The sequence below is a fragment of the Bufo gargarizans genome, chromosome 2 (assembly GCF_014858855.1).
Source record: "Bufo gargarizans isolate SCDJY-AF-19 chromosome 2, ASM1485885v1, whole genome shotgun sequence".
NCBI classification, from domain to species: Eukaryota; Metazoa; Chordata; class Amphibia; order Anura; family Bufonidae; genus Bufo; species Bufo gargarizans.
Genome location: NC_058081.1, coordinates 576,851,992 through 576,876,251, shown reverse-complemented (window position 1 = coordinate 576,876,251; position 24,260 = coordinate 576,851,992). Strand labels below are relative to the sequence as shown.

The 24,260-nt window shown below is 45.0% G+C and overlaps 1 protein-coding gene across 2 annotated transcripts; it reads right to left on the bottom strand.

The window, feature by feature from the left end:
• Positions 1–715: 715 nt before the first annotated feature.
• ETS1 (ETS proto-oncogene 1, transcription factor) lies at positions 716–23,980 on the bottom strand. 2 transcript variants are annotated; one of them, XM_044281767.1, is made up of 8 exons: positions 23,823–23,980; positions 12,854–12,973; positions 11,835–12,035; positions 11,452–11,529; positions 10,904–11,152; positions 8,366–8,626; positions 3,234–3,352; positions 716–2,095 (listed from the first exon to the last, which is right to left on the bottom strand). In XM_044281767.1, the coding sequence occupies exons 1-8, from the start codon at positions 23,902–23,904 to the stop codon at positions 1,880–1,882; spliced, it is 1,326 nt and encodes a 441-aa protein (XP_044137702.1). In that variant the 5' UTR covers positions 23,905–23,980; the 3' UTR covers positions 716–1,879. The 2 variants fall into 2 exon arrangements, with proteins under 2 accessions (XP_044137702.1, XP_044137703.1); XM_044281768.1 differs by having other exon boundaries at positions 11,452–11,526.
• Positions 23,981–24,260: the final 280 nt, after the last annotated feature.

Sequence of the window (24,260 nt, the reverse complement as noted above, 5' to 3'; positions counted from 1 at the left end):
AAATACAAGTCATGTTGCTCTGACTTATTACTACTAATATAGCTTAGTTGGTGAACGCTCCTGCTCAGAGTTTATTTGCCACAATATACTACCATCATTAAGTACCCGTACTGAAAGTGGGGGAAGCACTGCATCCCCTCCATCCTCACCTTATAGACACCTTGAGTCTTTCTGCTGTGGTCAGAGACCTTACTATTTACTTCCACCGACTATGGGATCTTGAAGAGAACATGTATGATCTGTCACAATATTAATAAAGTCCTTGAAGCAGGGACCTCCAATAATCCCAACAATGAACCAGTCCTGATACCAATAAGATGTCCCAGTACATTTACCCTGCCCCAATCTGTTCAGGACGATGTATGAACTATTATAATGGTCAGTTGTTTAAGGCACCTGCAGTTTATTCCACCACCTCGTGTAAGGCCTGATTGTCCACTATGGAGACAGATCTGGTTAAAACATTGTATGCTGTGCAGATTCAAATTTGTGAAACTGATGTGGACGTGCGAATGGACCCTAAAGAACAGGACCAGTCTCTTTGCCTTCACTGTCTGTGCTTTAAAGCACCAGTTTACTCTCCCGATACTGAAGCACTGGCCAAACTGACCTTACAATTATACATAGAAAAAGAAGGCAGGTTTATGGACACAAACATTCAGATGTCTGAACATGGAGGGTGTTCATTATCCGCTGAAGTCATAAGAGGAACTGGTGCTTTAAATAATCATCTTTATTTCTCATAGATAAAAAAAAAAATATATATATACAAAAATTACAAACTCAAGTATGCCCAATGCCTGTCAGTTTGCAAAGGGTTACTGCAGAGGACGCATGGAATGTATAGGGTAGAGCGGCCCTGCATTTCTGTATCATTTTTCCGTAGATGGCGAGGACAATGATATTGCAGCAGCATCTCCACAATGGTGCAGCAGCACGTTCATCACAAATGGCCACCTCCTTTGAAATGATCCCTAGACTTTTACAGCTTAAAGGGGACAAGATCCTGGTCCTCTCGTAGACCTTGTTGCCCAGACAGTAAAATAGTTACAGGTGGAACCCTTAAGAAATGACAGCGTCCTATACTGTGCCAATATCAAGGGCCACACACAAAAGATTGTCATAGCGGAGCATTAAAGAACATATTAACCCTCTTTGGCACATTGGAAAAACCAAAGCAATTTAAATCTGTACAATTCTCTTTTACAGTTTTTTTTTCTTTTTTTTTTATAAAATATATACATATATTTTCCTTTTCTATAAAAATACAAATCTGGGAATACGCAAGATGGCAAACAGGATGTGGGTGCAACCATTGTCTCAGAGGCTCAGCAGAAGACATAAATTAGTGAGACCGAGGAGCGAGACTTGTGCAAGGAAGAGCTGCGTTTGGTTGCTACAGTTATGAATTGTGTCCTGAGTAAGATTTCTGTAAGGTGAAACACTCAGCTTCATGAAAACAAAAACCATGAAAAACATGAAATATAAAAATCTACCCCTTCCTTATATGGCAGCGCCACTCCTCCACCTACGGGTAGCTGGAGTTCACCGCCTCTCCGCTGCTTGCAGACGACAATAAGGAAAAGGTCTCATTAGCAAAACATGAGAAATACTGGCACAACGTCTGGAATGAATACGCTCGCTCACAGAAGCCATCACGTCGCTCTTCCATTTCAGCCTTAAGGTGAGCAACATCCGACAGATCTTCAGTAACCAAGACTCACAGTCAATTTCCATCTCGCAAACGATGGAAGATCGCCTCCCAGAATCCTCCGCGTCCAATGTATATAAACCGTTGTGGGCGTGGAGGGTGCAGTTTGGGTCCCTAGGGTTTTGTCTTTGATTGTCACCATCGCCCCCCCCCCCCCAGCCTGTGTCCTTATTCATCAGTGTCTGGTTTCACGTCTAGCATTGCATGAAGCTCTTCCGGAACATACCCAAGGAGGCTTTGCAAATCACATACAAAGCGGTAAACGTATCGCTTCCCAGCTGTCTTGTGAATGATGTTCTTATCATAGTAATATCGCAGACCGCGACTCAGCTTCTCGTAGTTCATTTTAGGCTTGTTTTTCCTTTTGCCCCAACGTCTGGCAACCTATCAAAAAACAAAAAAGGAAACAAATGTGAACCATGTGGTACGATACACTGCAAGTAGTAAATATCGGCTGCTTGAGGGCTCATGCACACAACCCAATTTTTTTGTCTGTATCCAATCTGCATTTCGCAGATTGGATGCGGAAGCATTCATTTCAATGGGGCCACAAAAAATGCACACAGCACACTGTGCGTTGCCCGTACATGTCCTATACTAGTCTGTTTTGCAGACAAGGATTGGATATTTCTATTAAAGTTTGCGGACTGCAACGCACATAAGAGAATCTGTCACCAGCGACCTCACTAGCCCGCTGTTTCCATATAGACACATAGCTGTAGTTCACCAGATTATAACACAGTTTTTCTTTTGTTGACCTGAGCCTCCATTCCAAGTTGTGATACTTTTTCTTAATATCCAAATTAGGCATTTGGAGCAATGAGGGTGTCACTGTTGCTCTTGTTGCACACAAGCTCCGCCCCTTTGTGTATTCAGCCTCTCTCTGGCTCATTTGACAGGGCCGGGCAGTACCAAAGTCACTAGGGAGAGGCTGGCATCAGAAAGGAGTGGAGTTTAGGTGCAACAAGCTTTTTTTCCCCCTTAAACTTAAAGGAATTGTGTGGCTTAGGAGCTGACAACCCCAATCGCGCCAAACTATAGTAAATAAAAAAAACAAAACAAAAAAAAAAACACACAGCAACTCACCTGTCTGCAGTCCCACCATTCCCCCACGATTACCCTGTTACTGGCCACATCTGGTCCCCAGTGGACAAGAAATGGCTTTGATACCATGACCTTTTCGGCCAATCACTTGCTTCAGCATTCACGTGCTACAATGGCAGGTCACTGCTGAGGTGTAGGTGTTCAAAGTCAGATCTGCTGCAGTCAAACACTTTGTTTAAGCAAGCCGGCAACCTAATGGGTTAATTCAACTATTGAGCAGTGGTTCTATGAGATGCATAGTGCCGGCGTGAGACAGGTGCTTACCTACTAAATACTAACTCGATAGTAATGTGACTATTGGGAGGTTCAATACCTTTACTTGTACCAGGCTATTTCTGCCTAGAGGGAAACTGGCCCCCTCAAATGGTAACTGGTCATTTAAAGGTTGGGACATTGTGGTGAAATTTTGGCAACTTACCTCATCTGGGTCGGAGAGTTTAAACTCCCAGCCATCCCCCGTCCAGCTGATGAAGGACTGGCATGACTTGTCTGTTAGTAACTCTAAGAGGAACTGCCAGAGCTGGATGGGTCCACTGCCTGGAGGAAAAGAACCGAACAATCAGACCTGAAAGCTGTGAACCTGAGATACAGGCAGGAGTATGGAGAAACAAAAACCTCTAAATCTTTCCAAAAGGGAGAGCAGAAAGTGGAGGACATTCCACCTCCCCCTGAAGCTGTCACGGCGGCAATGAAGTATCAACCTGGCACGTATCCAAAAATAGTGGACAACCTCTGGAGCATCTGCAACGCCCACCACTTCCTGCTGTCATTTTTGGAAAACTATTGTCGCACGGCTGGTTAAAAAGAGGACTTGTGACAATTTTTAACCACTTCACATCCGGGCGATTTCCCCCTTCCTGACAGAGCCTAATTTTGCAAATCTGACATGTGTCACTGTATGTGGTAATAACTTTAGAACGCTTTTACTTATCCAAGCCATTCTAAGAATGTTTTCTCGTGACACATTGTACTTCATGACAGTGGCAAGTTTGAGTCGATATATTTCACCTTCATTTATAAAATAATCCACAATTTACCAAAAATTTTGTAAAATTCACAATTTTCTAAATTTACATTTCTCTGCTTAAAACAGAAAGTGATAACTCAAAATATTTATTAATTAACATTCCCCATATGTCTACTTCATGTTGGCATCATTTTGGAAAGGTCATTTTTTTTTTTTTTTTTTTAGGACGTTCGAAGGCTTAGAATTGTAGAAGCAATTCTTAAAATTTCCAAAACCCACTTTTTAAAAGGACCAGTTCAGGTCTGAAGTAACTTTGTGGGGCTTACATAGTGGAAACACCCCCATGAATGACCCCATTGTAGAAACTACACCCCTCAAGTTACTCAAAACTGATTTTACAAACTTTTCTAAGTTTCACTTTATTTTTTGACCAATTGACTTAGTTAGGGTATCATTTTTTGCAGGATGAGGTGACTGTTTGATTGCTACTATTTTGGGGTGCTTTCGCCTTTTTGATCGCTTGGTGATGCGCTTGTGAATGTTTTTTTGGCACTGTTTTTATTTTTATTATGGTGTTTACCTGAGGGGTTAGGTCATGTGATATGTATACTTTTTAAAATGTATTTCACTTTAACACAATAGCCGTTTTAAAGAAGAAAAAATAACATTTTAGTGTCTCCATTGTCTGAGAATCAGTTTTTTATTTTTTGACCGATTGTCTTAGGTAGGCTCTCATTTTAAGCGGGAGGAGGTGATTGATTGGTACTATTTTGGGGGGCATACGCCTTTTTGATCGCTTGGTGTTTTTTTTTTGTGATGTAAGGTGACGGTGTTCATCTGAGGGGTTAGGTCATGTGTTATTTTTATAGAGCTGGTTGTTACGGACGCAGCGATACCCAATATGTATACTTATTTTTTTTATTTATTTCACTTTAACACATTAATAGCATTTTTGAAACAAAAAAAATTATGTTTTAATGTCTCCATGTTCTGAGAGCTATAGGTTTTGTTTTTTTTGCGTGATTTTCTTATGTAGGGGCTAATTTTATTTTTTTTCGGTATGAGGTGACTTATTGGTACCATTTGTGGGACATGCACCTTTTTTATCACTTGGAGTTGCACTTTTTGTGATGCAAGGTGACAAAAATGGCTTCTTTTTTTTTTTAGGTTGTCTATCGGATGGGGTGGATCATGTAATATATTTATAGAGCCGGTCGTTACGGACGCGGCGATACCAAATATGTCTATTTTATTTATTTATTTTCCATTAACTTTTTTTGTAATTACTTAAATCGGGGATTTTTTATTTTTTTTTTTACATATGAAATTTTTTTTCCTTTCTTTTTATAAAACACTTCATCGTTTTTTTTGTTTTTTTTTACACTTTGCGTCCCCCATAAAAAGTCATACAAGACCTCTGGGGGACATTTAACTTCACCTTGACCTCATTGACTTCTATGGGTGAATTTTCTAGGCAGGTTCTGTCACCTGTGCAGAGGTGATTGTATAAGGAAAGAATAGATAAGCTTTGACAACCACCTATTGTGCATGGAGGATCCCGTCTTATCTATACAAAGAGGTGATATCATTACAGGCAGGATTGGAATGACAGATACGCAGATAACTGCAGCATTTTATGGTTTAAGTTTAAATATTATTGACGTGGAAAATAAAAAACACCAGCAAAAAATAAATAAATTTGTTAACTATAATAACAATAGACCCTTTTCTGAGGACACATTCCCTTTAAAGAACTGCTAGAGGAGAAATCACAAATGAGGGTGGATTCAGACAGCTGCACCTTTTCCATGACTGCTCCTGGTGCAGCTGAGCTCATACAGTGGACAACCTGCACAGCAGAGCCCGGTGTTCTTGCAGCGCAGCAGGATGTAGTGAGGTTAACACTCGCATCAGGCCAAGAAATCTCACACAGGTTAGTGTTAGCACATGTTTAGATGCAGAGGAAATGACATGTCACCACCTCTGCAATATCCCGCACTCATGACAACAATCTAGAGACCTAGAACGCAAGAACTAAACACCCACCATTACAGAATAATCGGGGTCCCTCGGCAGCTGTGACACATTTTGCGCCCCTTTTGTTTTTCCTTATAATTACATCACCAAAAGGGAAGCCCCCAATAGGTTCACCCTGGCAAACTGGTCAACTGTTTCCATAGGCAAAAAGACAGCTACTACTCAGAGCATGTCAATCGGAGGGGATGAATGCTACATATAACCCCCTAATTGTGAGCGTCTGTAACTAGATGGCATCCCAGTCACAGCCCCTGAAGGGATCTTGCCTATTCCAGTTGCACAGAACAATGCGTCTACTGAAAACGACGGCCATATGAGTCTGTCTACTTCATTACTTAAACATGTGACTGCTTCATGGACGAGACTGGATTCTTGGGCCCTGGTGGTGGTAACAGGCTGGAAAGTCCCCGAGCGACCACAGACTGGTTGATAACAGCACATTTGTGTCCCCCCGTTGTAACCCGATGACCCTTAACCTAAACAGGGTTCAAAGACTACATGCAGTCAATGGGACTCACATGCTATCCCTGCACACAATGCAGTCTCTGTTACAGGCCACAGCCAGGCATGGCGGCCTGATCTAGTCAGTCACATGATAGGAATGCGCTAGCCTCATCGGGAAAAAATGCCTACCCATTCTGAAACTGGGGGGGGATGGACGGACGGACCCTGATTCTAAAAATAAAAGGATATAAACAGACCCCTTCTGTCCCCTTCTTGGGGCACTGTCTGGTCTGCAGCTACATAATGGTCGCCTTATCATGGACCCAAACACAGTGAGCATTAATGGAGAGGCTGGAGATGGGGAAACATATTTAACAGTCTCCAAAGAGTCTTATTAAGATGTACAAAGCAGAGATGAATTCGGCTGTGCTGCATCTATAATGCACAATATGGAGGCCACTGCGCTATGAAGGCCTGAAATGAATTGTGACCTGTGCACACTTTTGGCTCTGGCCTTCAGGCCACAGCTGTGAGCGCAGCGACCGCAAGTCCCAGGGGTGCTCGGAGGAAGGGAACGTTCCCAGGCTCACAAGAGCATTTTCTGTTTAAGTAAGAAAATATTTCTTCAGATATCGAGTGGCTGACATGCGGTCTTATCCGTCCGCTCCCCCTGGCGCCTCTTAGCCTCTTATCCCGGACTCCATGTTGCGTTGTCTCTGTTTCAACAGCAATTCGTAGATTTAATAGGGAAAGTACAACTTTTTATGATGTACACAAGATCGTGCATCCACTGTAGCGATCATGACACAATCAACAGAAAAGTCTACAGACATGGCCCATCAGAAATGATGTACCTGAGGACCAGGCGAGTCAGCAGCTTCTGATAAAGGCCACCTATCTGCAGCCCACATTGTCTGCGTCAGGGTCTATGTAAACACAATGTCCAAATGTTCTCCATCTGGCGAGAGGACTCGCAGAGCCGCCGCCTGGGAACGTTATCCACATCCCCATTGTGTACATATTTGTGGCCTGGGAGAGTATATGGATGTATAGTTTGTGTATCTCTGTTGGAATTGTTTAGGAAAAGATTGGCAAGTTGGGGGGGAGAGGAGGGGACACTCGACATTTACTGCTGAAGAGTCAAATAAATCTGTCTCATAAAATGGTGGATGTAGGTCACACATGTGATACTGTTCTATCTCAGAAAAGGAATTAAGATGCAAGAAAAGCCTGGAGATACAGTAACAAGAGGACTATGGTCACACGAGAGGGCCATGAGGGACTATGGACAGAATAGTCCTTTACACACCCCACACGCGTGGGGGCCATAGATGAGTGCCACTGACCAGAAGCTGAAGATTTCTACAACTACAGCTTACAATGAATACCATACAATAATAAAATAAAAAATTATGAGGATGACTAATGATGAAAGATAAAATACTATTAGTAGGATAGTTGAGAATGGTTGACATTGTGGTGATATTTGCTGCATGGAAACTTCACAGCAGCTAGCTGGTCCTCACTGTAGAAGCTGTCTGCTATGAGAGCCTCGTCTTTGCATTATATTTTTCCATATATAAAACCCTATAGCACAGGCCTATAAAGGTCATGAGTTGCGATTCTACTTTGTAACTGTCTTCAAGCATCTTCTGTGTTCTCCATGGCTAACACCTCTTAACTGTGCTTGGCGAGACCAACTTGGGTCTCAGCACCTCAGATACTATCACGTCAGTCACACAGAAGGTGTGAAAGTGACTTGTAACTGAAAAAAAACAAAAAAAAACACCAAAACCCTAAAGCTGCTTTTCGTGTTGTCCTAGGCGCAGCTTCAGGTTTACTTATCAGAGACAGGAATCATGACCCAATTTAGGAACTTGCCGAGTCGAGTGAGATGCGCTCCTCACCACCCACTCACTACTAGGCAGTTTGCAGTCTCTAGTCTTCGCCTTCCATACCAGCTGCAGCTGGAATCTCAGGCATTTAAACATCAAGCAGATGAGGCGGGTGCTGTGTCGCTCAGCTCTGTATCAGCCCAACGCTCTGGCAACTCACTAAATTTCCCCACTGCACAGCACACTTTTACAATGTAAGAGCTGTACCTGTGTATCCAGCCAGGGCAGCGGCGGGGATGACCGGCTTGTCCTTATTCAGCTCGGCTCGGTCTCTCACATAGTCCTTGAATGTTCCTTTGGGTTTGTGATTGGGCAGTGCAGGTTGGTAGTCCTCAGAGTCAAAGCTGTCGTATGAGGGAACACGCTGGAGGCCGTTATAGGAAGACTGACTGCTCCAGGACTGGGTGAGCCGGTCACAACTGTCATGGCTCTCAATGCTTTCAAATGACTCCTGTCCTCCGAGCTTACCTGTCCGGAAGATTGGCCAAAGTTAATAGAGCCGAATTGAAGGATGACATGATAAGTGTAGGCATCAGTCTAAGGGTACATCTACATGGGATGTATTTTGCTACAGAAAATTTGCAATGGATCGCTGCCAAAGTCTGCATGGGTTACACAGATTTCACCCTGTGCCCTGCAATGAGTGAAATCTGCAGCATAAAATCTGCACAGCAGATTCAGTTGTTTAAAGCTTCTGCAGATTTTTCCTCCGCTTTGCTGCTACTGTAATATGTTGTGGATTTTCCACGTGCAATTCCGCTGCAGAAAATGTACAGTGGGTTCGCCCCGTGTGGAAATACCATAAAGGGATTAAGCTGTGACTGTTATGGCAGTACATATTGGCTAAACTTCAATCACGCTGAAAATTGTCACTGCACAAGACAGCTGGAGAGGCACACTTAAAGGGCTTCTGTCACCCCATTAAACAGTTTTTTTTTTTTTTTTCCTTTACTAATAATCCCTACACTGCGATCTCATCATATATAAGCTAATTAATGATTTTCGTTCAGTAGAATTTGTTAAAAATCGATTTTTGAAATATGTAAATTACCTTGCTACCAGCAAGTAGGGCGGCTACTTGCTGGTAGCAGCCACGTCCTCCGATGGTAATGACGCCCCCTCTGCTTGTTGATTGACAGATCCCGTCCGCTGGCCCTTTCTCTGCTGGCCCTGCCTGTTTTGATTCAATATCTGGCGCCTGCGCCGCGGCCGTACCTCTCTTCAATCTGCGCAGGCGCACTGAGAGGCGGCCGCTCGCTCCTCAATGCGCCTGGTGTAGATGTGACGTCATCGGCGCATTGAGGATGGAGCGGCCGAGCGAGTGGCCGCCTCTCAGTGCGCCTGCGCAGATTGAAGAGAGGTACGGCCGCGGCGCAGGCGCCAGATATTGAATCAAAACAGGCAGGGCCAGCGGACGGGATCTGTCAATCAACAAGCAGAGGGGGCGTCATTACCATCGGAGGACGCGGCTGCTACCAGCAAGTAGCCGCCCTACTTGCTGGTAGCAAGGTAATTTACATATTTCAAAAATCGATTTTTAACAAATTCTACTGAACGAAAATCATTAATTAGCTTATGTATGATGAGATCGCAGTGTAGGGATTATTAGTAAAGAAAAAAAAAAAAACGGTTTAATGGGGTGACAGAAGCCCTTTAAAGAGGACCTGTCACACCCATTTTAATAGCTCCATGCATTCTCCACGAACTAACAATTCTGGAGCATCTATTCTTATGGCTCTATGTTGTGCCGTTCCTTTATTATTTGCACTAGAAGTTATGAATGAATTGCTAGCAGTCTGCAGTAAGGGCACAGAGTGGAGGTAACCAGTTGGAGATCTGCACCTGCACAGTCTAAAAATGGCAGCACTGATTGGATAGAGTGAGTCTGTGCAGGTACACCCCCCAACTGGTTACCTCCCCTCTATACCCTTACTGCAGACTGCTAGCAATTCATTCATAACTTCTAGTAGAAATAATAAAGGAATGGTACAACAGAGTCATAAGAATAGATGCTCCAGAATTGTTATTACATGGGGAATGCATGAAGCTATTAAAACAGCAATATCAAGAGTGGTGAAAAGTGCTCTTTAAAACCAAGGATGTTTGCCAAGTTACCTTCTTCCAAGTCTACACTCATTTTAAACTCCCATATGCAAAGATTTCTGACTCCAATTAACTAAACGCTAAGGTTACGGTTACATATGCAGCACGTAGTCTGTTCCGACAGAGGAAATGACTACTAGAGTTTACCATATCTAGCAGCGGATACTGACGCTTATGGCCGGATTTCCATTGACTGTAATAGGATCCAAGGGGGATCGGGCTGTTTCTGGCATAAATGTCAGCTTTCAACCGGACAAATACTGCTGCATGCAGTATTTCTTGCCGGACTGAAAGCCAGAATTTATGCCAGAAACCAGACAGCTCCTCATTGGATCATGTTATAGTCCATGGGGCTATCCGGCTATGCTGGATATGGTAAACTCTGGTAGTCTGTTCCTCTCCTGGAAGAGACATTGTGCAGTATACATGACCGTAATCTAAGCGGAATTCACAATGTTCCTATTTATTAAACGTTTCTACATTAAACACAACTTCTATCAGCCACTGATGCACAACAAGATTCTTTCAAATTGTTTTCAAATCATAAGAATGTGTAAATCCCTCGATATCTTTATTCCATCATGTTCAGTGATCGTCTGCATTCTCCCCTTCCCCCTCATGTGTTTTGGCAGAAGCTCTTACCTCGGCTGATCCGTCCCACACACATGTTATCTGGAGAAACAACCTCCTGTTTGATATTATAATAGTCTCCCTGGAGCGAGTCAGGCGGTAGGGGGTCTCGCAGGAGTGGAGAGGGGTATTCAGTCTCATATTTTAGAGACAAGAGTTCTTCTGAGCTGATAGGGTGCAATGTCTGATAGGATTCGGTGATGAAGCTGGGCTCTGAGAATTCGGATGGTGGGACACATTGTGGGTGTTCTATGCCGTAACCTGCAATACATGACATTACTTACATCAGTCGCATCCCATCGTATTAATGAAACTTCTACGGCGCATGTTGTGAGTGACATGTATGGAGTCCATGCTCAGGATACATGCACACACTGACCAATACCAAACTGCATGGAAATACATGCATGTGCAATGTTTTATAAATACGTCTTTGGACAGGGCATGCTGCTTAATTTTTAAAAAACTACATCACAAACCTCCCAATGTAATGGCCTGTGTGCGCAAACCCATAATGTCCAACCAAAAAGCTGGTTCAGACGGGCTCCAGCAATACTCACCGATGAAGTAGTCGGAGCTGTATCTGGACTCTGGGTACGCTGGGGCCATCTCATTCGTTTGGTACAGTTTTGAGTCTTCTGAGCCAAAAGGTGGAGAAGAAGATAAAAAGAAAGAAACTTGGTTACTGACAGCTCTCCACAGTGAAGAGCAACCTCTTCTTCAGACCTGCATGACATAAGTGAGAATACTCCAGAATTATATCTGACCGCACCGTTATGTCATACGACTGTGGCCCTGGTCAGACAATATTAGAGCTTCTTATATGATCAAATCCATGATTCCCAGTCTGATCGCTGCTCAAGAACGGAGGCCACAGTGGAAAAGATGCTGCACACAAAAACCGACAGCAACTCAAAAGCGAAACCGAGACATAATACGTTACCTTTCTGTAAGATTTCTAGGTGCTCCCATAATATGTCTCCTACAAAATCCGGCGCCAATTCCAGGAAACATTCCTTCCCATGCGCGCACAGCGCTGCCCCACTCATGCGAAACTTCTGGAAGTCTAAACCCTTCAAGGAGAACTCGTTCACCGCCCACGACACCCAGTCCCTGACGTGAGCGTCTGTCCATTCTCGAGGGTCTGGTGGAGAGACAGAAGTGACAGTGTTCCTATCAGGCTTGGTACTATGAGTGACCCTACATTATACCCTAGAGCTGAAAGTAAGGGCACATTTAGACACACACAGAGTGAGCAGACAATTATCAGGAAGGAACCGTTTTTTCCCAAAAACTGCCATTACTGGAGGCGAAGAGCTGCATTTGCATGCATTGATCACCTTCACTGCTGCCATCACTCGTCCTCACACAGAGTCAATCTTTCTGGGAGGCATGGCAAAACCTGTTTCCCCAAAATTATGATTTAATGAGCTGCACGAGAGACCTCTGCCCCCGATGAATGAGAGGTTTGCTCATCCATTGGGTGATCGGCAGCACATTTACACAGGCAGATTATCGCAAACCTGTGTTCACAGTAACGTTCGTTCCCGATAATCTGTCCGACAACTGTGCGCTGTAAAGCCCCCTAAGGCTACTTTCACACTGGCGTTTTGGTTTCCATTTGTGAGATCTGTTTCAGGGCCTGACACACAATGTAAGTCAATGGGGACGGATCAGTTATCACTGACACAATGCAAAAGGGATCCGCCCATTGACTTTCAGTGGTGTTCAAGACAGATCCGTCTTGGCTATGTTAAAGATAATACAAAAGGATCCGTTCTGAACAGATGCATGCAGTTGTATTATCGGCGCAGATCCGTCTGTGCAGATCTATGACGGATCCGCACCAAACGCTCGTGTGAAAGTAGCCTTAGATACCACTAAATCTCTTCACTTGTTGATAAGAACTGACTGGGGTAAAAATTAACTACTCTATAATATATGATCAGTCATGAGACTCACCAATGGGGATGCCAAGACGTTGCTGCTCCTTGGTGAAGCCGCTGAAGGTGGCCCGAAGAGCCTGAGACATCATCTCCTTACTGCTGGGTGTCAGCAGGGGAACATCAGCGCACTCTATATCTGCAAGAGAGACACAGGTTACCAAAACCACGTCGGGGATATCTAACATTTCATCCCATCCTACATTAAAGGGGTTGTGCAAAGTACGAAAGTTATCCCCTATCCACAGGAGATATGGGGATCAGTGGAGATCCCAGCGGTCGGATCTTCACCAGTTATTTCCTATCCTGTGGACAGGGCAGAACGATCATACTCGGCATAATCCCTTTAATCACTTGCCCCTTACACTGGTTATAGGGATTAGATCATTATGGGCTCTGCTTGCTGCACAGACCTAACATTTCGCACAGATGAGGGTTTGCTACACTTGCATCCAGTCTGCATAATTCTCTGTGAGCTAAATACAGCAGCAACACATATATGATAGCTGAACGCACTAGTGCAGGTAAAATGTATTAGTCCATCTCACAGACTAAAACTGTAACAAACCCTCAGCTGTATGCAGATTTTCAGACTTTGCATATAGACGAGATGGTTTCTGTTCACCGACAGCGAGCAGAGGTCGTGGAAATGGCGACGAATTAAAGACCAAAGTATAATACAATGTTTGCAAATGGTATTGATTATGCTTTACTTGGACTGGCCCTTTAATAGCAAGGATAGTATAGCATGGATCCGCAGAGTTCATGAGCGTCTCCCACTACACAGGGTCACAGATCACACAGTCCTGTGCAACACGTGAGAACGTTTTATTGGGAGATCGTCTCGAGGCCTCTAATAATAGAGACTCCTTCCAGGAACAGTCTGCTGTGTCACACACCGCTCCTGGCTGCCAAATGTTCAGCAGCTTCTACACAGAACTTGACAAACCCATATTTATCTCTAGGAACAAATGATTTGCCAGATTTCAGAGCCAAATCCGGAGCTGAGCATCCTGACACACCGCGCTGCGCCGTGCCAAGTACGCAGCAGTGTGTCGCTGCCACATCCATTGTGTTTCCAATAACCGCAGGGTTAATCCATTTTTTGGGGGGTGGGGGGGGGGGGGGTTGTATTAATCTGCACTGACTCACAACATGGTGTCACAACATGGGAAATTCCATAAAATGTAAAAGAATCCTATGTAGAGACGTCAAACGAGTAATCCGACCAGGAAAGACGATTGGTAATTATCTGTAACTAACATGATGGATCCGACAACCAGAAATCCGTTTTATCAGTGGCGACCTTCATATGGACAATCCTCCCCATCACGGCCCATGTCTGCCCTCTCAGACCGCTGCTGGATCGGGGCTAGTTGCCCAAGCAGCAACTTCAGTCTCACCCAGGAGAGCATTTTCTATCAGTCTTCTTGATTTTCACAGACCCATAAACTTACATGGGCGTGCTTGGTCCACATCACAGATCAAAGTAAGCACATCTCCGTGATTTTTTTATTTAAAAAAAATACTGAAATGTGGACATTTAAAAGCACACATCCGTAAAAAATGGAAGTGTGGACAAGGCCTATGCCTAACAGTGCAAGAGAGTAATAACAGGAATGTCCAATATATGGATATATGTGTATCTGCGGAATCCTAGAACTAGAGATAATGGTGAGCAGATATTCTTCCCATCCTGATAGCTGATAACAGGGAGCAATAGATCGCATTCACTTGTCTTCTAGTCAGCTAGCCGTACACTGTCCACACCGTTGTCCCCAAGATATCAGTATGAAGGCTTCACCATACGGACTATAGCTGTTACCATCATGTCCATGTGCTGGGTTATTCATCAAAGGATTTCGCCGCCTCGGACAAGCTTAATGTCTGGAACGTCTCCAGCATTGTGGATAGTCGACCCCAAGTTTTGACAGAGAGCATCTCAGGATCTGGGTGACTCAGATCATCTGTGAAGCATTCAGGGGCCGCATTTCATAGTCATGAATGTGGCCCCGCGAGCTGCACCAGGAATGTTCCTTTGTCCTTAATTAGCCCTTAAACCAGCCTGGACGAGGCTCAAGGACACCAACCCTGCATTGTGCAAAGGACGATTAAGATCTGAGAGACCTTGATGGCAGCGGACTGGATTCTGCAGGAATGTTACCGACTACTGCACCTCCCCGAAAACCAAATGTCGAGCCATAGAAGATGCATAAAATATTGGGAGTGGGTGCCAACAGTATGTCATAGGGCAGGGCTGGCCAACCTGCGGCTCTCCAGCTGTTGTAAAACTACAACGGTAGTCTGATAGCTGTAGGCAGACTGGGCAGTCTGGGAGTTGTAGTTCTGCAACTGCTGGAGAGCCGCAGGTTGGCCATACCTGTCAAAGGGCAACCAAAAGTCAGAGCTTAACTTTAGGTGACACTTTCTCTGTAGATAAGTCACCCATGCCTTCACTTTCTTGCTCTTAATTTGAGTAATTAGGTAGAGCGGTGGGACATGGACTTTCCATTATCCTCTTCAGGCAGCAGAAATGCTAAAATCGTCCCCGATTATGGTGCAAATGAAGAAGGTAGGAGGTGGTGGCTGCTGAACTAGGACAACACTGCGCCTCCTAGTGGCCACTGCAGGGATATGAATTATTATTCATGTAGATTATTACGGTATTTACATTACACATGGAATGATGGGACTACTCCCCTGCTTAATCTTATCACATCAGGAACCCAGACACTTTTTTATGGCTCGACATCTGAGGTGTGGGATTTTTCTTAAGATCTAATGAGCACGGAACACAAAAAATATGTATGACCACCCCCACCCCCATGAATAAGGTGTTGTACAGGAATAGGGCGCCTTCACACGCAGCAGAAAATTCTGCGACTGGAAATCAGTTCTATTCATTTAAATGGGGCAGCAAACACATGGATTTCCGCAAGCTCCATTTAGGTGAATGGAACTCATTTTCAGTTGCGGAATTTTCCGCCACAAAATCTGTAATAAGCTCAGTCTTCTGCGCTACAGATATGACTAATGGCTTCTGCTGTATAGTAAGAGCCCACCAAACCTCCTCTAAGGGGATTGTCCAAGTGCCATATAAGGAAAAAAGTTTTGCAACTCTCTAACATACTTTCTGTTTTACTTCCAAACATCTCTGCTTGCTGTTAGTGAATAGAAAGGTCTCCCAGTGGTGTCAGAATATCTGACACCACTGCTCAGGAGCTGAAATCCTGCAATCCAGTTCCAGTGATGTCAATGTGTGATATCGGCGCCATTATAAAATGAGAACGCCCCTAGTACTCTGGTCAGGCAAGGGTTATGGGGGGGGTGGAGGTACTGTAGATTATTAATTTCAGTGTTCCCCATCTACCTTACATTGTACTGTGACTAACACGAGCCCTTGGCTCATATTCCAGGCCGAGCTCAGCTGGTGGGCTCCTCTGACAAAGCTCACATGGGATTAGAGGACATTACAGGGGATTATCGCAGTCGTTGGGGGCTCACACAAAAAGAGGCCGCCACTTGATGCAGGATAAGAGGAAGCACTCCAGAGAACACACAATGGGTGAGACTTTGTTACACCCGATACACGTGGACTCCATGTAAACAATCTAATCCCCGATTCAGCACCGATCAGTTACATCTCTCTACTGGGGGTACAATGTGGCCTCACAGAACTAAAAACCAACCCCAGACGTCCACACTCAGGAGAGTGTGCCGCAACTAGATGCATTGGAGGAGTTTACAGGCACCAAATTATTTAGAACCAGACATAAGCAAATAGGGGGAGGTTTGTCAAAACTGGTGCAAATGTCTTATCTGTCCATGGCAACCAATCAGAGTGTTCCTTACATTTTCCAAAGGAGCTCTGAAAAATGAAAGGTGGAATCCGATTGGTTACTAAGGGCAACTAAGCCATTTTTCCTTTGCACCAATTTTGATAAATTTCCCCCCACAGATTCTCCTGTCATTCACCATAAAACTACCTCAAAGTGAATGTCAATCACAGAAAATCCATGCTTTTTGCAATGTCTGATGCCACATTTTATGGGAAAAGCTCCTAGTGCATATGTCAAATTTGTCCACAGGCGACCATTCACCCAAACGGGGTTAAAGGCTGTCCTTTTATACATAGTTGTACTTTTTTTTTTTTTTTTTGCTGTGCTATTCCATACAGAGGCATTAAGTAAATAAATGTATATACCCCTGGTAACATGGGTGATGGCTGCCACTGTATTCCCGACACATACCATATAATAAAATACCAGCAAAATAACAGTATAGACCCCCAGGTCTCGCAGTGAGGGGCTCAAGTCTCCGAGTCAAGGCGGATAAGTCACTTGGAGCCATTATATGGACTGTAAAGACATGGGCCTGCACATAAAATGAGTTGTGAGCACCCTAGTCCATCCAGATGTGTCAGGGTTAATGTCCGCTCGCGCTCTCTCTCTCTCTCCCCACCTCCTACCATTGAGTCATCCCAGTGTAATACGAGACCACCAGTTTGTCGTCACAGCGTGCATGGGAGATCATTCACTGCTCCGTCTTCTGCAGCCAGATTGACTGCACTTCCCAAAATATTCCCACACGTGCCCGACCTCCTCCCAGCCGGCAGTCCTCACGCATAGCACATATGACATTTACACTCTTGTAATGTGGGAACCAGAATGGAAGGATGGACTTCGGCGCTGGTGCAGCTGAGAAAGGGTTAAAGGGTCTTGATTGCTCCCCCTCTCACATGTGGCTTCAGAAGAGGCAGACTGCAGCACCCACTGATTCTACTCCCAAGGACAAAATTTCTCACACCCCCAGCAGTGCCCCCTTTCATATGGAAGTCATTTCAGTTATAAGTGTGGCCTCCTTACAGGAATTCCTTCTCACAGTCTTTTTGTGCTGCTCCCTTAGGGAACCAGGCAAAATCTTCTCACCCCCCCCAGTGTCCCACCTCACGCTCAGTATAGGTCAGGACGCCATTATCATAACATGCCATCACTGGGACATGTGGGAAAAATTCCAAACAAACCAGGATACACATGCCTCATGTCAGAAGATCTGGCTGCCATTACTGTTCCCCTCAGGTCCTTCACAGTATTCAGAAAGTAGACATGTAATATACATGCCGAGCTGTAAGAATTGGGGTTCTCTCTGCTCCCCCTGTTTTCCACCTCTAGGCTACATTTTCCAGGTCACCACTAGTAGACATCCCACATCAAAACTGAAGCTCTGGATGCCATTAAGGATCTCACAAAAAACCATGGGATTGGTTCTGACATCAGTTTCCCTCTGGCATTTCTGGACTGTATCGGAGGGAAACTACAAAGGATGGCAGGATAAATATGAACTTTGCCCCAACCCGAAGTCTTGCGATAAGTTGGAGAGATCCTTTGGGGCTCAGCGACATGGTAGGTTTTGTTTGTGGAGTCAACATGTCTCCCATTGTTGTCATTGGGAATGTGCACTACTGTTGATAAGGCTGTGGATGAACTCCAAACTGCATCAAGAAGGGGCATTTCCCTTATTTGAGTGGTTTCCACATAGGAGATGGGTGTAGGATTAGCTCTATTGGATGGTAGACAGTGGGCGTATTCACGGTTGCAAAACTACAGGAGAAACCAGAGGATTACTTGGATGCCTTGGATTTCCAACGCAGATTCTAAAGGGTTTTCCCCCAGACTAGAAATGCATGCTGAGGACCTGGCTCCGGTCAACTGCTCAGCCCTCTACTAAACACTAGCCACAGATTGCACAACTCTCACAATACAGCCAGCCATACAAATGAAGCAGCCATCTTTTCTGACCCCCGATTCACAGGCCATTTCTGCTCTGGTCAATGGTAGATCAGAGACCAAGATCTCAGGTCAAAGGTGGATCTTGCCTACAGTTATCGAGTGTTCACTCCTGACCAGACAGCTTCTCCACTACCGACTACTCACCAGCAAAAGACTGGGGGGACATATACAAGGGGTTAAATAAAGCTGAGGGCAGACACGCATGTGCTCCACACATGTCAATGTGTCAGTATCTACTCCACACAGCAGCAGGTTTCATTAAACATCAAAGGAATGATTTCACTGAAGATACACATATTACATTTCTGAAGCCACAGAAGACTAACGATGAGATACCTCACATGTCAGATGTCATGTGTGTAAAATGTAACATGACCACAGGGCACACGGGTCCTGCCACAGCCAACATATAGGAGGTGGGTGCAGACTTCTCCATCTTAGTCACAAAGAAAAAGTGCTCTTTGGAAGAATGTTGACTGAACCTGTCAATTTTAGGGAGGTGGGTTGACTATCTAATGTTTATTGGGTTGCCCCGACTCTCCTCTGACAGCAGTTCTTGGGGTATGTCGGATGTAATCCTGCCCGATTCCTTGTTCTCACAACAGATAAGCCCCCACCACAGAGGTCTGGAGGGACATAAGTAGTATTATTTTCTTCTCCCCCCATTGAAAATACATGCATTCAGTGCTCAGCCCAGAGTGTGTGGTGGGTCAAAAGGAACAGTGCTCAGCCAAACAAGTATTTGTGCAACAGCTACTTAAGGGTTTGTTCACATCTGGGTTGAAAGCTCTGTTCACTCCATCACAGGTTTCATCAAAAAGACCGGACTAAAAAGTCCTGCATGCTGGACTTTTTTGTCCATTAAAAATAAAAAGTCCCAAACGGACTCCATTGTAGGCAATAGGTTCTGTTCAGCTCAGTTTGTCTCAGTTATGTGCCAAATAAGTCAATTCAGTCCAGCTCCTGAACAAGGGAGACACTTGTGAAGAGGTGGAGTGAAATCACCCTAATGTGCATGGCCAGCTTAAAGGGTTTTTTCTGGGATTCATATATTGGTGATCTGTCATCAGCATCGGTCATTAATATCTGATCTGTGAGGGTCTGACTCCTGACACTGCTGCCAATCAGTAGTTTGAGGAGGCCATGGCTCTCTGCTGAGTGCTGTGACCTCTTCCTGGGCCAGTAATGTCACATTTATTTGTCAAGCAGGGAATGCTGTGAATGTTCAGCGGAAGCTTGCAGAATTTAGAATGCAACTCTGGAGTATAATAAAGGCTACATAATGTATGTTCACAGTGACTACTAGCAGAATAGTGAGTGCAGCTCTGGAGTATAATACAGGATATAACTCAGGATTACCACTTAATAAATCACGTATGTAGACAGTAACTCCAGCAGCAGAATAGTGAGTGCAGGATCACTAACGCTGGGTTCAGACCTGAGCGTTCGCGATGGAGCGCTCTGTATGCGTGATTGTACGGGCGTTTGCAATCGCGCATACAGAGACAAGCGAACGCCTATTGTCGCGCGTTCCCGCTAAAGTCTATGTACGGGAACGCGCGACAAGACGCCCCAAAGAAGCTCATGTACTTCTTGGGGCGTCGGGCGTTTTACAGCGTGATCGTACGCGCTGTAAAACGCTCAGGTGAGAACCATTCCCATAGGGAATCATTGGTTCTTGCCTGTTGAGCGTTTTACAGCGCGTAGGGACGCGCTGTAAAACGCTCAGGTCTGAACCCAGCCTAAAGGATTGTATTTACACAGCAACTCCACTGATTATGAAGATAATTAACCCGTAGCTTGGCAATCAGAGGTGACCAGGGCATATAACGATAATTAATAAATTTATGATAATCGGTTCCTATAAAAAGGAAAGCTACACCCAAACTTGGAACACAAGTAATTTAGACTTTAATATTATGCTAAAATATTTGCATATGTTATTTGTAATGAAAACGCTTCAACAAGAGACCCCAATTGTCAGTACCACAGGTGTGACGCCCAACTAGATGGTTATACATATCGAATATACAAAATATCACCACTGGAAGTCCAGAAGTGCCCCTGGAGCTGACGTGACTTGATATTTGTGTGGCAGACTAAAGGTAACCCCACTTCTCACCATAGATGATGGTATGGAGAAAACATCTGCTAGAGACATGGAGATGACAGACACGTAGCTGCAGCTCTGACAAGAGGTGTGAAACCACTACAAGAACGGCAAGGCTTCTGCTTCCTCACCCTGACCACAGTGCATGCAGAGCTGAGGACTCTGCCGAGTCTCAGCCCAATAACCCTAATTAAACACCCACACAAAGACACTCTGAGACCCTTTATGTTGGTTGAGGGCACTTTATTGCACTTAGTAAAATAAATGAAACAGGATTCAGGGAATAGGCACAAAGCAGAAGGTTTAAGACCCCGTGCCTCAAGCCTTAGTCATGTTACCTACAAGAGTCACTTAGGGGAATCATGTTAACTATTACCAAAAGCAAAATTACTACAAGGTAGTGGCTACCAATGGATTCCTCAATAGAGCAGGAGGGTGCAAATACTTTATCTACGTCATTAAACTGCTAATCAAACCACATACAGACTGCTGCCCATAGCGGACAACATCCGAGGGGAGGGGGGGGGGGAAAGAGGGTCTAGACTGGGGGGCTGGTTATTGGTATAAGCTTCTACTTTCCCCTCCTGTCGTATATATTGGTGCTCTTTTACATGACACAATAAAATACTAATGAACCTGTACTGGGAAACAATACCAAGAACAAACCATACAATTCCGAAATTTCTGATCTATTTTCGTTTCCCCCCACCCCAAATTATTGTTGTTAGAAATCCTCTTTACCCGTCCACAGGCAGCAGTGGCTCATATACCTAGACAGCCCATGTACAGAGACCACAGTCCTAACCCCAGGGAGATGTGCAAAGATAAATTGAGCAATCCCTGTACTGATGGGAAAGATAATGATGACATCATCGGATTCCAAGATTCCAAAGAAGAGAAATCTAACCAGTGTTTCCCAATCATCATCTGCTCCCGCCCCAATGACAGATATGTACTTCATGGGGGAGGGGGTTCTACCACAAACCACATAAATTCAAATATAATTATCTAAAAACAAGAAGAAAAAAAAATAATAATAAGACCCCCAAAAACTGTAACTAGCCCTACATCATCCCTACTACTGCCTCAAAATTGAAGAGTCATAAATTCACACTCCCTACATCATTCCAACTACAGCCCCAATACTGGACAGTCACGCTCCCTATATATTGGAGTCATAATAGGTTTTCACCTGTCCACAGCCGACTCTGGACATTGATGAAGGCCATACAGTGAGATGTGAAGTCACATTTCCTGCCTCACCAAGGTACAAGATGAAACAAAAAGGTTAGCTGGATAATGTCCAGGGAGAAGGTCAACACAAGAATGGGGCCACAAATTCTACTTTATCTGGCTTGTAATGAGGACAAAGAGAAGCAATGAGCCCTGTCATCACCATCTTATCTGCCCCAGGACCACAGACCGGGCGAGGCCCTGGCCAGCTGTAATCTACAGATTGTTTACACCTTCCCAGCCCCCACCACATGGACAAAAGACAAAATTCTAATGACTGGATTATCTGAACCTGGGCACAAAGTAAGTCCTGTGCCAGCAAAAGTCATAGAAACAACTGGAGCAGAAAAAGAAAGCTCCACTCCCATAATCTAAACCCAGGAGTAATAGAGACCTCTTCCCCATGGTGTGGGTGACAGCTCAGGGCCACATCACATGGGGAAGGAATGGCTCACCCCATATATTCAGGATTCATCAATGAATGGAGTATAATATGACCTGCCCCAGTCAAAATCGGAAGAAACAAGGAGTAATCACAATCAGCACATGGTGGCTGACAATGGGGCCAGGGCCCACTCATTACTGCAAACCAGTCCAGTAAAGAGCTACAGAACTTAGAATACAACTGAGCCTTCAGCCCTCAATACATGGAAGTGCGGTCCAAGAAGTGCTCAGCAGCTGCAGTCTCGGCCATTACCCAGCTCTTCCTCCAGTGCCTGATGTATCCATGACTTGTAGCATTCAGCTGATGGAACAGAACTAATGAAATTACTGTAATCTCTTTATCTGCTGCCTGAGATTCCAGACCCCCACCGCCTTCAAGGCAAACGTGCAGGTCACTCAGCAGCTGGAACCACATTCATTACATCCAATTACTGCAGATCCCTCAATGAGGGCAAATGACAGAGACTGGAAGGTGGTAGGGGGTCCCTACGCTGTACTGAGCAGGACACTGCCCATCAATATACCAGGCAGCTTCATATAGGGCTCAAGGCAAAGTAACAAAGATCTCAAGAACTGATAGGTTTCTCCTTCACTGATGCCCAGCGATGGTCGTGTCAGTGATGCCTGGTGGTGACATCAGGGCAGTGTTGGACTCACCATACCCTCCAGGTGGCACAATCAGGGCAGTATGGGGATAATGATGCCTGGTGGTGGCACTAGCAGGGCAGCAATCAGTTAATGAGGCCCAGTAGAGGCACTCTCAAAGCAGTAATCAGTTAATGAGGACCAGGGGTGGTACTATCAAGGCAGTAATGGGTAGAGGATGGTGAATGGTGGCACTATCAAGGCAGTAATGGGTTAATGATGTCCAGTGGTTACAATTTCAAGGCGTTAGTGATGCCCAGTGGAGACACTGACAGCAGTAATGGGTTAATAATGCCCAGAGGTGGCATTATCAAGGCAATACTGGGTTAGTCATACCTCTTGGTGGCAATAGGGGAGTGTTGGCCTCATGATACCACCCTGGGGGCACAATCAGGGCAGTATTAGGATAATGATGCCTGGTGGTGGCACTAGCAGGGCAGTATGAAGATAATGATGGGTGACACTAGCAGGGCAGTAATCAGTTAATGATACCGAATGGTGGCACTATTAAGGCAGTAATGGGTTAATGATGCATAGTGGAGGTTCTGTGAGAGCAGTAATGGGTTAACGATGTCCAGGCGTGGCTGTATCAGGGCAGTAATGAGTTAATGATGTCCGGAGGTGGCACTCTCAGGCTAGTAATGGGTTAATGATGCCCAGTGCTGGCACTCTGGGGGCAGCCTCTAGTCGGCCAGTTGTCCTCGGGCTGGTAAGAGCGGGGCCCGGGACCCTCCGCCCAGCAGTGCAGGGCGCACAGCGCTACTCACCGGCACAGGAGTACGACTCATACTCCGGCTTCTCGGTCTTGATGATGGTCAGGGTGGGCTTGATGTCTAGAGCCGCTTTCATGGCTGCTGATGCGGGTGCTGGGTCCGGAATGTGCCGCCCGCCCGTCTATTGTGATCCGCTCTTCTGAGCTCTGTCCTGCCCGAGAGAGAGGGAGGCAGAGACAGGCGGGGAGAGGGCGGGGCCGAGGACTGACACGGGGCGGGGCTGACACGGGCGGGCCAATGGGAGAGAACTGAGCAGATATACCCGCCTCACTCAACTTTTACCATATAACTACAATATCTTGTAACTGTATGTAACCCCATGTGTGATAATATCTATATATACCTCCAGTCATGATACATACCTCCATGTGATAATATCTATATATACCACCAGGCATGATATATACCTCCATGTGATAATATCTATATATA

Excerpts from the sequence above, each read along its gene's own strand:
- ETS1 (XM_044281767.1), bottom strand. The coding sequence starts at position 23,904 with ATGAAAGCGGCTCTAGACATCAAGCCCACCCTGACCATCATCAAGACC. Across the intron at positions 12,974-23,822 it reads TGAGTCGTACTCCTGTGCCG|ATATAGAGTGCGCTGATGTT; the intron begins GTGAGTAGCGCT and ends TCTCTCTTGCAG. Across the intron at positions 2,096-3,233 it reads AACTCTCCGACCCAGATGAG|GTTGCCAGACGTTGGGGCAA; the intron begins GTAAGTTGCCAA and ends GTTTTTTGATAG.